General features: G+C 40.3%; 2 protein-coding genes across 21 annotated transcripts in view; one reads left to right on the top strand and one right to left on the bottom strand.

Moving 5' to 3' along the window:
* LOC141409959 (uncharacterized) overlaps window positions 1-3455 on the bottom strand; it is a 248235-nt gene extending 244780 nt beyond the window's left edge. For 9 of the 15 annotated variants that reach the window (XM_074036442.1, XM_074036432.1, XM_074036446.1 and 6 more), the window contains exons 1-2: window positions 2418-3455; window positions 1908-1980 (exon numbers count right to left, since the gene is read on the bottom strand). In XM_074036442.1, coding sequence (XP_073892543.1) covers window positions 1908-1980; window positions 2418-2677 — 333 coding nt within the window. In that variant the 5' untranslated portion in view covers window positions 2678-3455. Of the gene's footprint in view, window positions 1-1167; window positions 1981-2417 lie in introns of all 15 variants that reach the window. The other 6 variants (XM_074036403.1, XM_074036396.1, XM_074036417.1 and 3 more) reach the window with 3 other exon arrangements.
* The window catches only part of PROX1 (prospero homeobox 1), a 50551-nt gene continuing 30525 nt past the window's right edge, over window positions 1525-21550 (top strand). For 2 of the 6 annotated variants that reach the window (XM_065541624.2, XM_065541641.2), the window contains exons 1-3: window positions 1525-2306; window positions 10067-11858; window positions 18779-18886. In XM_065541624.2, the coding sequence (XP_065397696.1) occupies window positions 10134-11858; window positions 18779-18886 (1833 nt within the window). In that variant the 5' untranslated portion in view covers window positions 1525-2306; window positions 10067-10133. Of the gene's footprint in view, window positions 2307-2336; window positions 2894-10066; window positions 11859-18778; window positions 18887-21550 lie in introns of those variants that run through there. The other 4 variants (XM_005540823.5, XM_005540827.5, XM_005540824.5 and 1 more) reach the window with 2 other exon arrangements.

A 21550-nucleotide genomic window follows, 5' to 3' on the forward strand; every position in this document is an offset into this window, starting at 1 on the left:
GGGCTTAATATCCTCTTTACGGTTTGGTGAATTTGAGGCTGAAATTTTAAATTTCCTAGAAAGGAGTATGTGTGTGTGTGTGTGTGTGTGTGTGTGTGTGTGTGTCGCAGAAGACATTGGTAGTGTTTGGCCAGTGTACTTGTAACACACCTCATAAATACCCTGTTGTCACGACACAGCATGATTCAACCTTTGATCTAATTAAATTTGAGGGACACACGAAAACTACTTGTCCTCCTGGTACCTACAAAAATGAGTGTCTAATAGACTGTGTATGAATGTTTCTGCTTCGCAGCTCTTGCAAGTCCCAGCTTTTATAGGATCTTTAGGTCATAAACGCGGCTGCTTTATTAAAAGCCGTTTACTGTGGCCGGTGAAAGGGACGTTCTAGCTGCGGCCGGAGGCTCGCTTGCATTTGTAACTTGCAAAGCCTAAGGAGATCTTTAAGAGCCACATTATCTAAATAAATTTTGCTGGTTATTTTTCAAGCAAGAAATGTCAAACCGAAGTAAATTTCCTAGGGCTTTATGTTAGAGCCCGAGATTAAAGCGTTTGAAATTTCTTGCCTAATAAACTTTAAAGTTTGTTGCCCAGGCGTCAAAACTGTGTAAATCCTGTATTGAACAGCTTTCTTTGGTCTTTGTGGGGTGAGTGAATTAGTGAAGGGTATTCGCCAGATGTTTGCAACATACATATTTTTAAAGGCTGCTTTACCTACAATCCAAATAATGTCAGAGGTAACCAAGGGTAAATATTTCTCTTCCTAATAATTTGGACTGGAGCTTAACTGGGACTCAGCCAATGTTGATCTTCGTCTAATAACAGATGCAGCGGACCCGATGTGAAACCTCTGGCACCTATTATTTTAATACCAAACCTACCTGTATTTTATTGTCCACCTCCCCTTTAAAAGGAACCAAGGGTGACACGTATCCTTGACACTACCTATGATCGTTTAAGAAGTGGAATGATTTGCAGATCTCCCCCCCACTCCCTCCTCCTATGCCACCCCCACCCCTAAAACCCCCACTTTTTCTCCCGTATACTTTTCCGTGCCTTCCTCCACCCAAGTCGGAGGAGCGCTCACTCGCTCGACCACTCGGCGAACTCGATCAGCTGTATCTGGGAAATGAAAAAAGAAAAAGAAAAAGAAAAAAAAAAAAGGACCTGCGTCCTGGAAGAGCGAGTGTGAGCCGGGCGCCGCTCGCGCCGTCTCCCGCTTTGCATAGAGCCCGCAGATGGCTCGCTCCGGCCCAGGCGCGGCGATCCAGTCGTCCCGAAGCAGTGGCAGGGCGGGGGTGGGGGTGGGGGCCGGAGATGGAGGCCGGGGAGGGGGAGCTCAGGGCCCCTCTCCCCTCCTCTCTTCCCAGCCCCTCACCCCCACCCCTTTTATATTTTTTTTTCCTCCCAAGTTCTCTTGCCTTGCTATCCCCCCTTGAATCCGAAGGCGCCTCGCGATTGGGTGCTGGGGCCGGGTACGTCAGATAGACTGTGACGTGCAGTCTTCCTGTTTCCTTCAGCTGTGTCTTAAAGTAAATCTTGTTGTGGAGCGGAGCCCTCAGCTGAGGGAGCGCTCTGAAATAATACACCATTGCAGCCGGAGAAAGCAGAGCGGCGCAAAAGAGCTCTCGCCGGGTCCGCCTGCTCCCTCTCCGCTTCGCTCCTCTTCTCTTCTTTACCCTTCTCCTCTCTCCTCCTCTGCTGCTCTCTCCTCTCCTACGCTCTTCTCTCTCCTCCTCTCCTGCTCTCTCCTCTTCCCTTCGCTCCTCTTCTTTTCTTCTCCTCTTCTTCCCTCTCCTCGCCTCTCCCCTGCTCCTCTTCTCTCGTCTCCCCTCCCTGCCCGCCTCTCTCTCCCCTCTCCCTCTCCCACTCGCCCCGCTCGCTCGATCGCTGTCGCACAGACTCACCGTCTCTTGTCCAATTATCATATTCATCACCCGCAAGATATCACCGTGTGTGCGCGCGCGTGTTTTCCTCTCTCTGCCGGGGGAAAAAAAGAGAGAGAGAGAGAGAGAGAGAGAGAGGGATAGAGAGAGAGAGAGGCTCGGTCCCACTGCTCCCTGCACCGCGTAAGTATCCTCTTCTTCCCCTCGTGAGTCCCTCCCCTTTTCCAGAATCACTTGCACTGGCTTGTTCTTGAATGAGAAGGAAAGAAAAGAGCCTCCCATTACTCAGACCCGTGTAAACATTTTTCCCCCCAGGAGAAAATGGTGTTATTTAAATGAATCATAATAAAATAGCCTCTAAACAGTTTCTAAGCGGGAGCCTCCGTGAACTCAGCGCTCCGCTCCTCCCAGTTCCTGAGAGTAAGTGATCCGCTTGGCTTTTATTTCTTTCTCTTTCCTGCTGGTGACTGGGGGTGGTGGTGGCGATGGGGGGGAGGCTGATGTTGCTGGACTTGTCGCTGATCTTGTCACCTTTTGTGTACTGTTTCTGGGGTGTGAGGAGGCGTTTGCTCCCTTTCCTTCTTTCTCCTGCTCTCTCTTCTCAGGAGAGAGGACCGCGAGGGGGACCGGGTCGCTTTTTTGTTCGTGCAGATCCCCGCTTTTCGCCAAACCCCATTCTTCTGATCTCCCCCGGCTAAAACTCCGGGGCCGGTCCCCTCGTCCTTTCTCTTTGTCTTGTTTATTATAGCTGCCTTTCTTCCCGGCTCTTCCAATTTGCTTGTCATTTGCATACCTTTCACTTCTCCTTTTTAACCCCAGCAGAGGACCGGGAGCTGGGAGGAGGAGAGAGGGAGGTTGGGGGGCGCTCTGTTACTTTCCTCTCAAAAAGCTGTCGAAGCCGAATTGTGGAAATCGGGCTTGGAGCGGTGCGGTGATGGGTCCCGGGAAACGCGCGCGACGCCCCTCTCCCGAGCTCCTGGACCCAGGGCTGGGTCAAGTTGAGTAGGGTAAGGCGGCACCGGGAGACTCGGGGGTTCGCGTGGCGGTGAGATTGGGGCACCCGCACGAGGAGGACCGGAGGATCGCGGTCCGGGTAGGGGTAAGGGGTTCTTGGGCAGCAGAAATGGGAGGCGATGAATCTCCCAGCCATCGCTGGCAGACTATGGTGTTGGGCAGCTTCGGTCTGGTCTCATCTGGGTGGTACCTACCGTTTTGCCCCAGTTAGGAGGACTGGGGAGGGAGGACAGGAGAGGTGAGAGTAATTGTTACTGGGAAGACTAGTGAGGAGGGCGGGAAGAGGGGGGAAGAGCTGCTATCTTGCCCGAGCAGACCAGGAGGGGGGCGCAGGGGGCGGGGGGAGACATCACCCAAAGTCCAGTTTAGCAAGTTGTTGGTTCTTCTGGTGTGCCAGCCCGTTACTCCTCCTGCTAAAGCCGAAGGTTGGTGGAGTGATGGGGGGTGGGGATGGTAAAGGAGGAGTAAGTAGCTTTCCACAGACTCCCAGGTCTCTGGCCCCTTCCCAGCTTCTTGGGAAATTGAGAGCCCTCCAGGCAGACAGAGAGCAGAACTGGAAGTAGGGGTGGTGCTTAGTCTTAAATAGCCCAAGGAGGCAGGTTGGAGTGTGAAACTGCTGTTCTTGGCAACCCAGAAGGCTACTCTGCCTGGGGGAAGGCTGGAAACTCACCTGCTTGTTTTTATTTTTCCGAGAAGGTCTGTGCTGTCTCCTTGAGCTTATAAAAACAGAGCAAGCACAGGGTGGCCTCCTCGCAAAGTCAAGGCTAGAAGAGTCCCTTCTCCTGTTCTCTTTTCCACTCATGCCCTCCCTTATTTAAAAAGAAAAAAAAAGAAAGAAAAAAAGAACTCATTTCCTTTCCTAAACTAGGTAGGCAGAAATCTATTAGCAGAGTGCGCATGGGCAGGGCCTGACAGGTGTGTTGTGTCAAGAAAGACAGGTGCAAATTTCCTCTGTGTCTATGTGTGTCTGTACAGCTCCAGACCACAATGCTTACTCGAGGGTTGGAGAGGTTTATGAATTTATGGTTGTCCTGGTTAATAGGATTGTCTGGGCTAATGGGAATTGGGCTGTTGTTGTTTTGAGCCCTGCCATGTGAGTTCTTGGGGTGGGGGGTGGGGGCTGGGGGCAAGTTGGTATGTGTGTGTTTATTTTTCTTAAGGATATTGGCAGACTACTGCTGAGGCTGTGTCCCAGGCTTCTGTCTGCCAGTCAGCCCAAAGCACCCCCACTTTAGGCAGCAGGTGGAGGGAGACTGACTTTTCCTTTGCTTCCTTCCAGTTTATGCCTATCTCCCAAGTCTGTGCTTGGCAGAGAGAGAGAACTGTCCTGTGTGTATGTGTGTGTGTGTCTGTTTGTATGTGTGTCTCTGTGTGTGTGTGTGTGTGTGTGTGTGTGGTGTATGCTTTGGATAGCAATGAGTGGTGTGTAACTGCCAAGAATTCCAAAGTCAGTTTGAAAGTGTTACTGTTGTTAAAGCTTATCTTTTTAAGTATGCTTTCTCCTTGCCCAGAAAGAATAGGTATGTACATAAACTCTTTCAAGTCATATGTTAAATAATCTCATAAAGTAGAAAGAGCCTGTCATTGTCCCAGACATGTGCCAAATGTCCTAGATATGAATTTGATGGAGAAAGAAAATATCAAGTACATGAGAAGGTAACTGTGCTTTTCTGTTCTGATGCAAGATGTGAGAAGTCAGTTCTATAGGGAATTTCTTGCAAGAACTTCTGAGTATATCCAAAATGAAATGGATTTTTGTGTGTGTGTGTTGAAGGAGGAAAATGAGAGTATTCATGTTAACTTGTCCATGGGTTACAACATGGACATGTATATATAATAGTAAAATAGATGAAGTTAAGGACTCTGTCTTGATGTGTGCAGAAAGTTGTTGGGAATTCAATGTAAGCACTATATATCTGGCTTCTTAAAACTTGATCTTTTAGAATTATCTTTAAACAAGCTACTTCTGTAGACTGAGTTGCACAGGAATAGGTTAGATGGCGAATGGTTTTTGGTCATTGGTTTTGTGTTTGGGTGGTTATTGTTTCCATGAAAATGAGATTGTAATGTGTCATTTATTCTGTAGACTTCAACATTAACGTCCCCCCACCCCAACACACACACACCCAATACTTTCCTTGGATGCTTTTGAAGTTCTTTGGTAATTAAAATGTCACCTATGGCTATGTTCATTTGCTTTATTTTTAATAGGGGTTATCTGTGCTTGGCACTTATTGATATTTTATGTGTCCATTATGCAGAATTCTGTTTAGTTTAATCACCACCTTGTGGGAAAAAAAAGTCATGCATACATACCATGCATCTTTGTTCTCACTTTATTCATTTCCTAGCATCATTCCTCTATAAGCAGCACATGCTATCTTAAAACCTAAGCTGGCTTATTCTATAAGTTGCCAGACTTCCTCTTTATTTGTTTAAAACTCAAACAGGCCTCTTTTCATGAATGTCTTACATCATTATAGGGATTGTCTTGAATTTGCAGTGTTAATATAAGGAAGTTTTAGGTTTCAGAAGCAAAAGAAATTATAAAATGTGACTGATGTTATAATATGAAAATGGATTGTGCATGATGTATCATTATAGGATTTTAATTAAGTATGTGTATAACTTGGAAAGGACATATACATAAGGAATTTCTCAAACTTATTGCCTGTGCATTCTCAAATGACATTTATAGAGTTCAATTTTCTGCAAAAAAAAAAAAAGTGTATTTTCTTAAGATTATTTCACACACTCTCTTATTTACCAATTTGATAAGTTGTTACTTTTTAAACAAGTAGAACGTAATATTTTAAGCATGTCTCAGAAAATGTTCTGTGTTTGTTTTGCAGGTGAAAAATGTGTGGGATTTTTGATAGGATGGGAGAATCTTAAATGAAATCTTAAATGATTTGAGAAGTCCATTATGACAGGAAATTTAAAAACCTGATAATGCAATCTTAGTTAATTTAGATATTAACTTATGTCAAGTGAGTTCTTCAAAATAAACATCAAAGGTTTTCTTAACCTGATAGGGAGCAGAAATATATCCAATATCTCTGAAGAAAAAGTTGCTAATTAGCAGAAACAAATTCTTGAATGTAGTCAAGGGGACAATTTAATGATTCAGGGGCTACTTAAATCAGATCATCTGATTTTTCCCTTTGAATCACTAATTTCCAGATGGATTTGAAATATTCTTCGCTAATGATATTCTGTTTGAAATTTCATAACCAGGTTGACCCAAGTAGAGTAGAGGTCCATCCAAAGATGATTTTCTAAAAGAAGTCAAGTGTAGGCTTGCACAATTTCTTCAAATAATTTTATCAACAAAGACAGATCATCTAAATAATCCAAGCAGGAAACCATGCCAACCTTACACTCTCCCTGTCTCATAAAAGATTTGTCTGAACTATCTGGATAATTACCATAATGAAACACTTCTTTGTCCAGAATCTGGACTCCAGATAGATGCAGTAAAAGTTGAATCCTCCTCCCCGAAATAACTTCTTTATTAAAGTAGAGCACTTAATCACTTTATACTTCACATTGCAGTGTTCCTTTGAAATTCTTTACTGAAAATTCTTTCCTCCTAACCTTAAGTCATCAGTTTCCTTAGAATTTTCCATGTTAAAGAGAATGTCAGATAATTCAGATATTAAAGAAGACTATTTTGGAGGAGCTAAAACCTGTTTTGATTATACCTGGATGTTTATTCTTATAATATCTTTTTCTGGGAGGAATCTGCTATGTTAAGATATGCATTGTGTAAGAATTACTAAAGCATTTGTGTAGGTTATATGCCAAATGATGCAACAAAATATTTAATGATGAAAAACTCTATATAGACTTTCACATTAATTAAAGAGGGGTTTACAGGAATAGAGTAAGTGTATCCGATCAATAATACATTTGGGCTCAAATTCTCATCAGTATTTTTCTGCATCCTTGCTGATTTGGACATCCACCAGTGCTGATCAAAAGCTTCATATTGCCTAGTGAAACTGAAAATTAATGTTAAAATTCAAATATAATATGCATCAATAATAATTGCAGTTGAAACATGATGGCTTAATACATACCTTGAGAGATAAAGGAGTTTAAAAAATATCAGTGATAAAGTCATTCCATGGCTTCCTTTAAATTCTGAACTGGAATATCATGGAAGCTCTTGGAAAATGTTTTTAAGAGATTTAATTTATATTATGGTAATGCAATGGCACATTTTCTTATGTGGTAAATATATTTATGTAGATATCTTGTTTATGAAATGTGACAGTAATGAAGTGTTGTATCAACCGGTTGTTATTATTTAATCATGCCTATAGCCTCCATGGGTTATGGCTCCAGTGTATGCTACCACTATACTTTTATTTCTAAATTTAGGTCTAAGCTATATGGAGAGATATATTTATTTGTGCCTATTAATATAATGCCTTGTCCTGGATTATATAATTTATCTTATTTTTCCCACTTGTTTTGTCCTATTTGTTATGTTTCAGCTGGACATTTTACAACAAGACCTAAAAGTATTTAACTTCTTCTAGCCCAAGACAGATACAAATCATTGTTTAATCTAAAAATGTTGACTGAAATAGAATTACAAATTAGTTTAGTTTGGTGAATATCAAGGGAGTTATATCTTGTTCTTAACAGACTCCGCAAGCATTTCTTTCCACCTTAGGAAAAGCACAGCCCTCCTCTTGGCTCCAGCATGGGGCAGGGATGCAGCTGTTGATACCTAGGCTAGATGAGAGGAAGTGCAGTTGACGCAGAGGTAAATGGCAGTTGGAAGAGGAAGGATGCCTGGGGATGACCTTGTGCTCATCAGCGACACCAGTATGTCCTTTCCAAGCCTCTGTGGCAGAGGTGCTCTTCCCATAGCAAGGATGGCAGGCAGAAAGTCTAGTTTGGGTGTTAAGGTGAACAGGGAGAGAAAAAATACTGCAAAAAGTTTGTTCAACGTGTTGACTGGAGATCCATGTGCTTTGCAGGTGATAGTCAAGAGAAAAGGATTTGCATGCAAATAGAAAAGATGTAAAATTTTAAAATAAAGGCAATAAGCTCTATTTTGGGGAAGCTGATAGACACACACAAAAAAAGTCTTCCTTGTAACCGCCCCCCATGTAAGTGTTTCTGTGATTAACAGAGCTTTGAAATGATTCATCCTTTTTCTTGTCTCAGCCTCTCCTTGTTCTTTCTGTCATCTGACAGCTAACCTAATTTATCAGATCTAATGTGTTTGTGTAGTATTTGTCACTGCATTTTTGTATTCCTGAAACCAATTTTATTATTAGTGTTTGAAAGGGTCTCAGTCATTCTGAATTCAATTTTGAACCCAATGTTGAAGTTATTGAGAACTCCATCTCCATTCTAAGTTCAGGAAATTTTATCCTGAAGCATGTAAAAAGTATTTCATGCTCAAGCATACCAAAAAAAAAAAAAAAAAAAAAAAATATATATATATATATATATATATATATATATAGAGAGAGAGAGAGAGAGAGAGAGGTATCATTTTGCTTTCATGATGCCCTAAAGCAGGCTCTTTTAAAATGTTTTGTCTTTCTATAGAAACCAGGAGCAAAGATTGCATGATGAAATCACTGTCGCTTAAAAAAATATACATATTGTTGCCATCTAAGCATTGAGCATTTTCTTGAATTTTACAGGTTATTTCATGCTGAAATTATGCCTATTTGCATGGATAGTCATTCTTTAAAGCTAGCCACAGATGCAGTCCTAGGGAGCACGTAGATGTTTTTACAGGTGAACCGAAAGAGATGGGAGCCGTTCCAGACACTCTGCACGCTGCCTTTGGCAATGGACCCTGTTATTGTGAAGATGTGCTCTGTTAAGCAAACGTGAAGTTTAATATTAGATAAACCCAATGTGAAAAAAATATTTTCATTTTCTTCATAAAATGTTATTTATAAACAAAAAGATGTGACATCTTATATGTCTACAAAATTTGGGATTAGCATCACTAGTTAATAAGTTACACAATATGTCAAGTGCCTTTTATGAAATGCAAAAAGGATGTTCTCTTTTTATATTGTGTTTCCAAGAAACAATGGAAGTTCATATACAAAGAAATATACTCTTTCTTATACATTTGAGGGACATTATTTTCTGTCTTCTTTATAAATCTTCTTTCAGTGTTTTTTTTTTTCCTTTAATTTGGCACAGGAAATAAGATTCACAAATCTTGTATGTTAAAGAGTTTCTTTGGGCATTTGACATATTATTTTGACAGATTTAAACAGAAGGAAACTAGTCCTGAAGATGTATTTATCTTTATCTAGGTCAATAATTTATTATTCCTCATATTGATTTCTAAAATGTGGTAACATCCTTGTTTTGCAGTGAATCTAACTTTGTAATAATTTGTCATTAAAAGGACATTATGAAAATGTATAAATATTCTTATAGTTACATTAAGATATATCAACAGATATCAGCTTCATGTATGATTTTACAAGTAAAAAATGCATAGCTAAGCTAAATAAGCAGACTTGTAAAATGACTATTGTGCATTTATTTCAATGCTAAACTGACCATTTATGTTTGAAAGATGCTGCTGATAAGGGTGTTCTCCTTCTCATTTTATGTATGACAAAAATATTTTAGAATTCAAGAATAAAAGCTGTCTATTAAATATTTGCATTTATTTTAGAGTCCTTTTCCTTTAATAGCATTGAAATCACAATAATTGTAATTCAGAAATGCAATTTTTCATGTGAATTTCACACAGCCTCAAAATGTAACCGTATTTCTTAAGTATAGAGCACTTTCATCTTCCTTATAATACGAATCTCAATGCCCAAAATTTAATCAATTGGTTGTCAGAGGCTGTGTTCTTATAATCTACTGTTTCTTCTGAAGATAAACAGTATCATTTTAGGCATTTGTGAAAGAGAATCATATTACTGGTGCTTAAGCAGTTTTTGCTTTATTTTTTTTTAATCTTAATCCATCTTAAACCAGTGGAGCAGAAATATTTAAAAATGTTTCATTTCAAGCAGAGTGCATAATAAATTGCAATAATTGTAATGTGCCATAAATCCCAGAGCCTATGCATTTTGCATTTGATTCAGGATTGAGGTCAGGAAATTTGGAGAAATTTAAAGAAAATGATTCATCAGTCCTTTTGTTCTGTTGGCCAGGGTCCCGGGATTCTTGAGCTGTGCCCAGCTGACGAGCTTTTGAAGATGGCACAATAACCGTCCAGTGATGCCTGACCATGACAGCACAGCCCTCTTAAGCCGGCAAACCAAGAGGAGAAGAGTTGACATTGGAGTGAAAAGGACGGTAGGGACAGCATCTGCATTTTTTGCTAAGGCAAGAGCAACGTTTTTTAGTGCCATGAATCCCCAAGGTTCTGAGCAGGATGTTGAGTATTCAGTGGTGCAGCATGCAGATGGGGAAAAGTCAAATGTACTCCGCAAGCTGCTGAAGAGGGCGAACTCGTATGAAGATGCCATGATGCCTTTTCCAGGAGCAACCATAATTTCCCAGCTGTTGAAAAATAACATGAACAAAAATGGTGGCACGGAGCCCAGTTTCCAAGCCAGCGGTCTCTCTAGTACAGGCTCCGAAGTACATCAGGAGGATATATGCAGCAACTCTTCAAGAGACAGCCCCCCAGAGTGTCTTTCCCCTTTTGGCAGGCCTACTATGAGCCAGTTTGATATGGATCGCTTATGTGATGAGCACCTGAGAGCAAAGCGCGCCCGGGTTGAGAATATAATTCGGGGTATGAGCCATTCCCCCAGTGTGGCATTAAGGGGCAATGAAAATGAAAGAGAGATGGCCCCGCAGTCTGTGAGTCCCCGAGAAAGTTACAGAGAAAACAAACGCAAGCAAAAGCTTCCCCAGCAGCAGCAACAGAGTTTCCAGCAGCTGGTTTCAGCCCGAAAAGAACAGAAGCGAGAGGAGCGCCGACAGCTGAAACAGCAGCTGGAGGACATGCAGAAACAGCTGCGCCAGCTGCAGGAAAAGTTCTACCAAATCTACGACAGCACTGATTCGGAAAATGATGAAGATGGTAACCTGTCTGAAGACAGCATGCGCTCGGAGATCCTGGATGCCAGGGCCCAGGACTCTGTCGGAAGGTCAGATAATGAGATGTGTGAGCTAGACCCAGGACAGTTTATTGATCGAGCTCGAGCCCTGATCAGAGAGCAGGAAATGGCTGAAAACAAACCGAAGCGAGAAGGCAACAACAAAGAAAGAGACCATGGGCCAAACTCCTTACAACCGGAAGGCAAACATTTGGCTGAGACCTTGAAACAGGAACTGAACACTGCCATGTCTCAAGTTGTGGACACTGTGGTCAAAGTCTTTTCGGCCAAGCCCTCCCGCCAGGTTCCTCAGGTCTTCCCACCTCTCCAGATCCCCCAGGCCAGATTTGCAGTCAATGGGGAAAACCACAATTTCCACACCGCCAACCAGCGCCTGCAGTGCTTTGGCGACGTCATCATTCCGAACCCCCTGGACACCTTTGGCAATGTGCAGATGGCCAGTTCCACTGACCAGACAGAAGCACTGCCCCTGGTTGTCCGCAAAAACTCCTCTGACCAGTCTGCCTCCGGCCCTGCCGCTGGCGGCCACCACCAGCCCCTGCACCAGTCGCCTCTCTCTGCCACCACAGGCTTCACCACGTCCACCTTCCGCCACCCCTTCCCCCTTCCCTTGATGGCCTATCCATTTCAGAGCCCATTAGGTGCTCCCTCCGGCTCCTTCTCTGGAAAAGACAGAGCCTCTCCTGAATCCTTAGACTTAACTAGGGATACCACGAGTCTGAGGACCAAGATGTCATCTCACCACCTGAGCCACCACCCTTGTTCACCAGCACACCCGCCCAGCACCGCCGAAGGGCTCTCCTTGTCGCTCATAAAGTCCGAGTGCGGCGATCTTCAAGATATGTCTGAAATCTCACCTTATTCGGGAAGTGCAATATCCTTTTATTTTCCCCTCGTGAGAAAAACAAGCCAAAAAACGTTTCCCAAAAGGTTAGGTTTACAGAATATCTAGAGTAATGTAGGTTAGTATCTTCTTAAGAAGGCAACCTTTCGTATTATTCAAAGGAATAGGCTTTTATCAGCATGCGTGTGGCATTCCTGATTGCAGAAAAGCTTAAAACTAAACCAACAATCTTTGCAGCTTCCACAAGTTGTTCACTGCCTCGAGGAGCTCCTATTTAATATGTGCTTTCTCAGCAGTGTTTTTTTCTGCTGTTCTTCCTGTATTATCTTCTTATCCCTCTCTTAAAAAAAAAAAAAAGTAGATTCAGAGATGGGAAAACAATCTCTTTGTAAATACTGATTGAATTCTTTCAGATATTTTTTAAAGGTGGTAAGTTTTATAACACAATAGGGAGAAAAGTCAGTTTTCAGATCCCTAAGATCCCATAAGAAGAATTCTCAGTGTAAACCATCTGCAAGGCTTCTGTTCGTTTAAGGATGTCCTGATGAAATCTTAGGAAGAGCGCTTTGTAAGTGGGAGCTTGAGGAGGAAGAAAACTGGATGTGGGTGGGGACTTAGAGTCTCTCTTTCATCTTTAAGTGAGACTTTTTTTTTTTAAAGGAAATATACAGGTACTGATTTATTCAGACAGCATTGGTCTGTCTCTCTCGTTCACCCAAGGTCTGTTCTTTGGGTCTGGTGCAGCTGCCTCTATGCATGATTAACCTCTGTTCAGCCATACACAGAAATCTTTTGTCCCAACATACACAAAGCAAATTATTTTGGAAAGCGAGAGAGCACAATTAAATATAAAACTCAGCTGTATTCGACTTAAAAATGGCTCTTTTTATGATTCTTTTAAATTCTGAAACTGACTTTTATGTAGAGATAACAGTTATATATTTTTTATTAGGCCTATCCTGAACTCCAGCTATTTTTGACTGAAGATTTTTTTTTCCTCTCTGTATATTGGTTCTTTCTGTAAATTTTTAAAAATCTTGTGGTCGTTGGTCTTTTGGGGGTAGTAGAATAGTAGCATTTGGGGGCAGGTGGAGGCATGTTTCTTATATAATAAATAACCAGATGGATATAAAATTTAGCAATTAAGTTGGCTGTGACTAAATTTAGGACTTTGAGCAATTGTCTTGATGACTAGAGATTGACATTTTCACATCTAAGCCCACTCCAGAGGCTGCCACGTAAGTGCAAAGTCTCAGCTATGGGTGGAAATATGTTTTCCTGGTTAGTGGAGGTCATACTTCAAGCCAGCTCCCAGGATAGTAGTGCAGATTTCTGATAGGGTGAACTACTAGGGCCCCAATCATGAGACCTGCTTGGGCAGTTAAACATGGAGTCTCTCTTATACTGAGCAAGAAGAGAAGAACATTGTAACAGAAAGGGAAGAGAAAGATGTGGGAGATTTCTCCATGTAAATAGAAATGGAGTTTTAGCTTAGTTGTTGATTTCACTTTGACCTTTTGAAAATCTGAAATTCAATCCACCAGCCATGAATCAAAGCTGCACCAAGCACCATGCCTTACATATTATAAGCAGGCAGTAAATATTGATCGAAATGATTGGAATATCGCTGTTGGTGATGAGAAAGGCAAAGTATGAAGACACAATGGCTGGAATTTTTTTGTGCCCTTTGCAAAAAGAGCATCTTCAGAGGTTCATGTAAGGCTAATGTCTAGGGCTAAGACTCCATTGCACCCCAGAGATCTCTTAACTTCATTTTGAACCAAGTAGTAGTGATAGTGGGTTCTCTCTCTCTTTCTCTCTCTCTCTCACAGACACACACACACACACACACAGAGTAAAGTGACATGCATGCCAATTTTGGTGAATATTTAAAGATTTAATGCCAGGTTTCAAAACTCCTATAAGTCCACACTAAGCTCTTTAGTTCAAGATGCCAGTTTATGGTTTTTCTTTAAGTTAGACTTTTCATTATAACCAGATCATTATAATTATGGCTGTGCTTTATGTTTTTTAAAGTTTAGTCTTCTAGGAAAAAAATCTTTTAGAATGCTTTAAGTGTTGGCTATGTTCATTGTCTCAACCTCTCCAAATCCCCTGAGGAATTTTGAGGATTTGAATTGAAAGAAGTTCCTTTTATTTTGATATGTATCAAAGGCTTTAAAGAAAATATAGTTGCTTCTTCTTCAGAAGAATGACTTCTCCTTTCTCCTGTCAACATAAGTTTCTGTCGAGCGCGGTGATTCTGTTGGGAAACACCCGTGTTCATATGAAATGTTAGCTGCTCACACCCAGAATTGTTTCTTTCATATAGCTAAATAATGTCAGCCTCTCGTGGCAATTAGTGATTACATTTTCCACCTTTTGGCCTTTTATGTTCCTATTCTTTTTCCCCCCTCTACTATTAATACATTGCACTTTTAACCATTTATCTCATTGGTATATTATTTCTTAGGAAGAGTAAAACAGGCCAACAACCTTTTCTATAGTTCCCACAATTCTGAAACCAGTGAGGATCTGTTGGTTTGTATAGATATTGGGCCCACTTTTCTCCTGTCTCTACCTCTGTATGGTGGTGTGTTCTTCCCTTGATTTAACTGATAGTGCGAAGGCAACATTCTCAAGCTTTTACTTTGAAGAAATCTCTGGGAATCACAGTGAGTGATGTTTTACTTCAATTTTAGGGATACAGGGCCATATATGAACCTGTTGTACAGTTATTCCTTGAAAAGATCAATAGAAATGAGCAGAAATGCAATGAAATGGTACCACTGTGATTGCTATTATTATGGGTTTTATTTTTAGTTCGTGGCTTTCCAAACTGTTATACATAATTTAATTCTTCAGGAAAAATTCTCTCCCACTCCAAAAGGTACCATCTGTTTTTTGAACAAAGTAGCCAAGATAAGAACCATTAAGAACACCAGCTTATCAGATCAACCCATTCTATGCTCACCACATTAAACATATACATTCTATAGGACAGAACACACTACCTCATTATCCCATCTAGTAGAAGGGAAATAGTGAATGTGTGTGCAAGTTAAACTGAATTTCAGTGCACCTGCTCCAAGGGCTCATGTCTTGGATTTTAAAAATATGTTCAGCATCTTTGCAAATGAATCTGTTTAATCAAATATTAAGTTTTATTCAAATTCCAAAAGAAACAGTCAGCCAATTGCTTTTCTTCATGATGTTCCTTGTCATTCATCCTCTTTGCATCTCAAGAAAAATAGCCTTGTTTTGGCCCCAAACATTTGCATGCACCCAATTAAAGCACAAGAGGAGTAGTATAAGCCGTTAAGATGTGCAGGTGAAGAAATTGAGCCTATTCTCTGAAACAGCCGGCTTTTTCTACTCAACTTTTAGGGAGAATGTTAGAAAGACTTGAAGTTTAGAAAAGAAAATGGCTTAGTAATTTGAAATTAAAATTCAACCAGGAAACATAGATTAGAAATGAATTTCTGAAATTTGAAACAATCCACAGAAGTTGATCTTACACATTTTTGGAAGTCTCGTGGAGGCTATAATACTTATATTAGCTAGAGTGAAACATATAGATTAAAGACTAAAAGACTATGGGCTCCTAAACTGCCCAACTTCCCTGAAAAAAAATTATAAAGTAAGTAAATTTAAAAAAAAATTTCCATACACTACACATCCCTCCGATTATGGTGAACTTCCTAGTGGGAGTAACAATTTGCTCTATCACTATCATTATGTGAGAGAGTTTAGATCTTTCCTCCCTATTTTAGTTTCTAGGGGGAAAACTGCTTAGAAACTTAGCAAATTAGGGAATAAGGCAGAACTAAAATTCTTTAGGTTTCAAATGTTTTGGAAAATGTAAGTAGTCTCAACCCATTTGCTTGGAACTGCAGCACGTACAATCTCTAGCTACAATCCGGAGTTTCGTTGGAAAAAAAGAATTTTCTTCCTCTGCTTTCACAGCCTATTATTCTCCCATTTGCCTTTTTGCTGCCTCTGCTGCTCCTCCCGTGGCTGCTGTTTAGGTAAGGTTATATTGTACTTGGTAAACAGACAACACTTAGATTCTCAGGTTGTTTGAACACTGCTTTAGGTTCAGCTGCAGTACCCTGCTTCTCTGATCTTTTATATTCCTGAGCAGATGTCTTTCATTAATTTATGGATTTATCATCTTTTCTTTTTTTTTTCTTTTCTTTTTTTTTTTTTTTTTACACCTGGCAGCTGTCTCAAGTTTCAGCAGTTATTGTCTATTTTGCATTACACATAGAATTGAATGTCATCTGTCTTCACAAAGCTATGGCTAAGAGAATTGAGGCACAGCCACACGAGCTGCTGGGACAGATCTTGTTTGCCTTCCATCCCCCCTCACCCCACTCCCCTTTACCTCCTTAATATTTATTTGTGCTCATTTTCTTTCCTGGCCTTGAATGGAGCTTAGCTCGTGTTCAGTACAGCTGTATGTTTACTGAATCTATTCCATCATGAGTCATTGTGCGTGTGTAAGTATCCTGGAAACAGCTAGTGCTTTCTTGGAAGAACAGTTGCTTTTCAGCACAAGCACTTAAAAGGGAAATTAACCAATTGGTCAGTTCAGATTTATTTTGAGGAGAAAAAAAGGATTATCTAACTGTTGCCTTTTAAATGTTTCATTAGTTATTTTTAATAGTTTATTAGAAACATATATTTTATGGGAATTTTATCTTAATTACACAATAAGCAAGAGATAAAGATTAATTCTGTGTTCCATTTCAACTGATCAGTTCCAAGTATTACCAACAGGAAACATTTTAAAGCAAAAATGAACTTGAGAAATCCAAATTGGAATAATTTTTATTAGATAAAAAGCCTCTAAATACTGATCAAAATAAAATGGATATTTTACTGTTTTTGGATAAAAAGAACGAAAACATCTTAGCATAATTTAGATGTATTAAGAGCTTCAGGAAGTTTTGGTAGCTCAGTGCTCATCTAAGAAACGCAGAAAAACAGTTTGTATTTTGTATGAAACCAAATTTTAAAAGATTTGCGACTTCTAATTAAATGTATGGTGTTGTCTTAATGTAGCCATCTGAAAGAAAAGATTAGAACCCAGATCTGAGAGTGTCTGTCAAAGTTTGGACTTGCCTAAAACTCTTATCACAAGGCAGTAGGAGACAGCTTGCAACTATTATTTCACTTATCCATTTGGACAGATGGTCCTGAAGTGTGCTGGGCTCCTTTAGTCTTCTGTATCAGTCTAATGGAGGTTACTGGAGGGCCTTTCAGCCCTCTCCTTGGCACAAGAAGTATGTCAGTCATAAATTATCGTCTTTGTAATCATTAAGAATCTCAAACAAAAACACAAGTTCAGTTAAGCTGCTTTGGCTTACAGATATAAAATCAAAATTTATTTCTTTAGTGTTTATTTTCAGTTGAACAAAAAAAGAAAGAAAGAAAAAAACCTGCACTACTTAACTTTTCTATTTACAGACCAAGGTGATCTTTTTAAAATTGCATGGGATATTAAAGGGAATGTTAATTGAACAAATTCTCAGCAGAATATTTGGTTAAACACCCTGTTGTAAGTAGTCAAGAGCTTATCCATATTAATTTGATTATGCTTCTCTAGTAACTTTCCAGTTTCTCTCCATTCTTAAGATTAGTCATGCTAGACTTGATGAAGGTCATTTGAAAACCTTTACCTTTCCTAAATATCTGTGTTTATTTGACGTTTTTGCCTCAGGTGTGAAATTTTTGTTGGGTAGTTTTGTGTGTGTGTGTGTGTGTGTTTGCACACACATGCACACTTTTTCTTTTTTTTTTTTTTTCTTATTTTTCCCAGACACTCTTTTAAGAGAAAATCCTTAGAGAAGCTTCTAGGAAGGACCCTTAATTGACCTTGTGGGGGACCACATTGATTTTCTCCACGTGCATCTTCATTTCTGATAAATTATAAAGCCATTAATTTGCTGAGGAAATGGCAGGGCCAGGCTGCGGCACAGATGTGACCAGAGCCATCCCAGCTCTGAGTCTGCTGAGGAGTGCCAAGAATCTGGGGGAGAATCAGGAAGCCTGGATTGTTATGGTTAGCCTCACATTCTCTTGGGAACTGTTTTAGTTGCTGCTGTTTACAGATCTAAAAGGTAATGATGTTTCCAGATAAATAGGCCTTCTTATTTTGGGTAAGTGGCCATTTATTGATCTGCTAACCCACATGTATTGATTTGTTAGCCCCAACTACTGCGTCACTCTCAAAGGAGTTAACTATAAATCCAAGACAGGCAAATTGTATTTGGTTTTGGACCGTTGCTTTCACAAAAGCAGCAGCCCCCTCCCTGTCCTCTCCACGCCAAAACTACTCTTCCCAAGTTTTAGCTATTATTTAAAAGGAAACAATTAAAAGGATATAATAAGATAAAAAGCAAGTGAGTCAAGATGCTCCATTAGATTAACACTGAAAGGTAAAATGTGAAACTTGCATAACAGTGTTCAAAATAATGCATTTTATATTTTCATGTACATTAGTAGAATAATTTGCTCTAAACTGCAGAGTGTGGAGAGAAGAACAAACAGAACTGTAATTGCAAGGAAGAAAAAAAAAACCTCTTATGACAAGAGTTGTGCAGTACATGTTGGGTGCATTTGTCTCCTTAGCAACAAGTGAATGTATAGATAGCTTACCAACCTAAAGCAAGGAAAATACTTTGCCATCTTCCCCCTAAAGTAGCCAAGATTCTGCAACTCAATTGTACACCCTCATCATTGCATGCGGCAACCTCTGACAGGCGACAGTCACTGAGCAAACGGCAGCAAGTTAGCAATAGATCCATAGCCAGTGTCATATACCTTCCAGCACTCCCACGGCAGCTTGGTGGACCTCCAGACTCTATGGAGGTGGGGACTGGAGGGAGGGAGGTGGGAATCCTTGTGCTTACAGAAGTTCTTTTCCTTAACCAATTGCTTCCTACATGCAGGAAGGATTGTCACCCAATCACTTGAAAAAAGCAAAGCTCATGTTTTTTTATACCCGTTATCCCAGCTCCAATATGCTGAAGACCTACTTCTCCGATGTAAAGGTAGGGACTTTTTTTATTCTTAATTGTTTCATTTTCTATGCATGTGGCAGTAATTTGAACTCCCGGAAGTTAATGGAGACAAATGTGGAATTGGTTTATTCCTACACCTGTGTTATAATTGATTTAATGCACTTGTCCTTTTGTCTAAAGGTGTGTTAAGCAAAGATGCCACTTGTGTATTAAGACTGAAAGACTGGTGTTAATAAGTTGCAGGGGTTTCCAATGTAGTCTGAAAAACTTAGCCTCTGTCTTTATATGTTTGAGTAGCTTCTTTGAAGAAATTTCAGCTGGTAATGGATGGATGTGCTTTAGAGAATGTTTTTCCCTCCCCTCAGCAACAGTAAACTGTTTCTGTTTTTGTTTCTGTTGGTTTCCCCATATTTGTGCTTATGAAAGCAAACTCTAGCACCTCTTTTTCCCCCTGTCGAAAAGGAGCGTACATTGAAATTCTCTATGCAGTAGCTGCTTAAAAACAAAAGTGATGATTGTCTCTTATTTACAACTTAATTTGTTGTTGATGTAGAGTACACTGAGCATAAGGAGAATGAATAAAGTGACAGATTCAGGACACATTATTCAAATGAGGATATGAAAGCTGTCGGCCTACAGCTGCAGCCTCCCTCATTCTACAGAATATTGGGACCTCCTGGTTCTCTGTGTGTGTATGCGTGTGTGTGTGCGTATGTGTGTCTGTGTCTGTGTGTGGGTTTTAAGTAATTGTTTGCATCAACTTGATGTTGTGTTAATCATCTGTAACTTTTTAAAACATAGATTGGGTTTTGATGATGATAATGACACACATGGTATCATTATCCCAGGAACTTGATAAACACTACATTAGCTGAGATTAGTTTATTAGGGGTGGGTGTTTTTCCCCACCCCTCCCCTGCCCACCCCCATATGTACAAGTTCTTCTTTCTGCCATGGAGAACTCACAAGCTGCCAAAACACACTTGCTCTTCCACCGCTCCCTGCACGCAGCTCATTTTCTGCTTGATGCCCAAGTGGCTTCATTGGCCCCATTTTGCAGGCCAACTCATTTCAGTTTCCTTCACTGATGTTTTATTTGGCCTTATAAGAAAAGTTCTGTTTTCCCTCCTGTTTGCTTTTGAATTGTGTATCAACTTCAGCCTTTTATCTTTCTCCTTCCCTGGCTGTGCTCCTTAAGTGGAAGGCCTGTTTTCTCCTCATTCGCGCCAAAAACTGGGCAAGATGGGGAGGCAGGGAAAGTCCATCGTGTAAATGTCTGGTTAAGACTAAGTAAGCACAAACCAGGCTGAGTGACACAGAGGCCAGGAAAAGGGTTTGGACTTTGTGGAGGACAATCTAGAGTATACAAATTGAAGGCAATTTGTCACCTGGTTGAGGACTGACCAGCTTCTAGAGTCTGGTAGAACCTGGTAAATTTTGTCTTCCAGAGAATCCTCCCAACATTGTAGTTCTAAGAGGGGACATGGAGGACAGGGAGAAAAGAGTTATTGTGTGCACATATATGTGTGTATATGTCTGTGTGTGCAGATGTCCATGTTACTCATTCCTTTTAGGGCAATGATCTGCAGTGTTGTGAAATAATAATGACAATGCCTTGTATTCTTTGTATAGCACTTTTCACCCAGAAGGAGGCCAAAGAGCTTTACCAACTGCACACATAGGTATCACTCACCCACCATGGAAACACAGCCACCTGGAGGGTGGGAAACAGTAGCCATTCTGAGCCAACAACACTACCCAACAGTAGATGTCAATATTAGAAACATTCACTTTTTTGAGAGTTCATGCATGTGTGCATGTGTGTGGTATGTGGTGGCAAGAAAAGTGGGGAAGATTATTGATCTCTAGCTTTATAAATACCAGGCAATACAAACCAACAAGAAACTGTTCCCATTCCTCTAGAATGCCCCTAGCAATTCAGCTTTGCAAATGGCCACTGACTCTGTGTAGATAGCAATGGAATACCTGGGTGAATATTTTATTTTCAAAAGCACTAATATTCAGATTGTTGATTCTATTCATACCTTATCCATACTGGAAGAGAAGGCTGTTAAAGTACATGTGAGTCTAGTTACATACCAGTTATCGACTCTAATGGAGGGGAAACAGTAGGACATATCAGGCAAAGCAGAAAATCACTGAAGGTCACTTCCCTTTTATTTTTGGAAGAAATTATACATTTTTAACTTTCCTAACTATGTTTTTTCTTTGGTTAGTAATAAATGAATTTGTATTCCTTGAGGTTACACTGGTGAGAGTAGAAAGTCATGCATAGAAAGGGAAAGGTAGTCCAGGCAACGTGGTCCAGAGACTTTCCAGAAAACAATGGCAGAGCATTCTGGGATTTCTTCAATATTAAGGATAATCACTAATTTGAATATTGACAATGTATACACACACATATGTGCATGTGCATGGATTCACAATACACAACACATATCTATAGCTAGACATTGATATACAGATAGACAAGTATGTCTATTTGCAAGGCTGAAAGAAATAGATATTTCTTTATATATGAATACACAATCCAAACTTTTATTTTGGCCAGGATTCAAGAAATCACTAGAGAAATTGGGGAAGAGAACTTAGGATCTTCTCAGAAATGAAACCCTGCATCATTTATCTGGACAAGACATATGCATGTATCCATGGACCATGTAATGCTTATTA

The sequence above is a fragment of the Macaca fascicularis genome, chromosome 1, assembly GCF_037993035.2.
Source record: "Macaca fascicularis isolate 582-1 chromosome 1, T2T-MFA8v1.1".
NCBI classification, from domain to species: domain Eukaryota; kingdom Metazoa; phylum Chordata; class Mammalia; order Primates; family Cercopithecidae; genus Macaca; species Macaca fascicularis.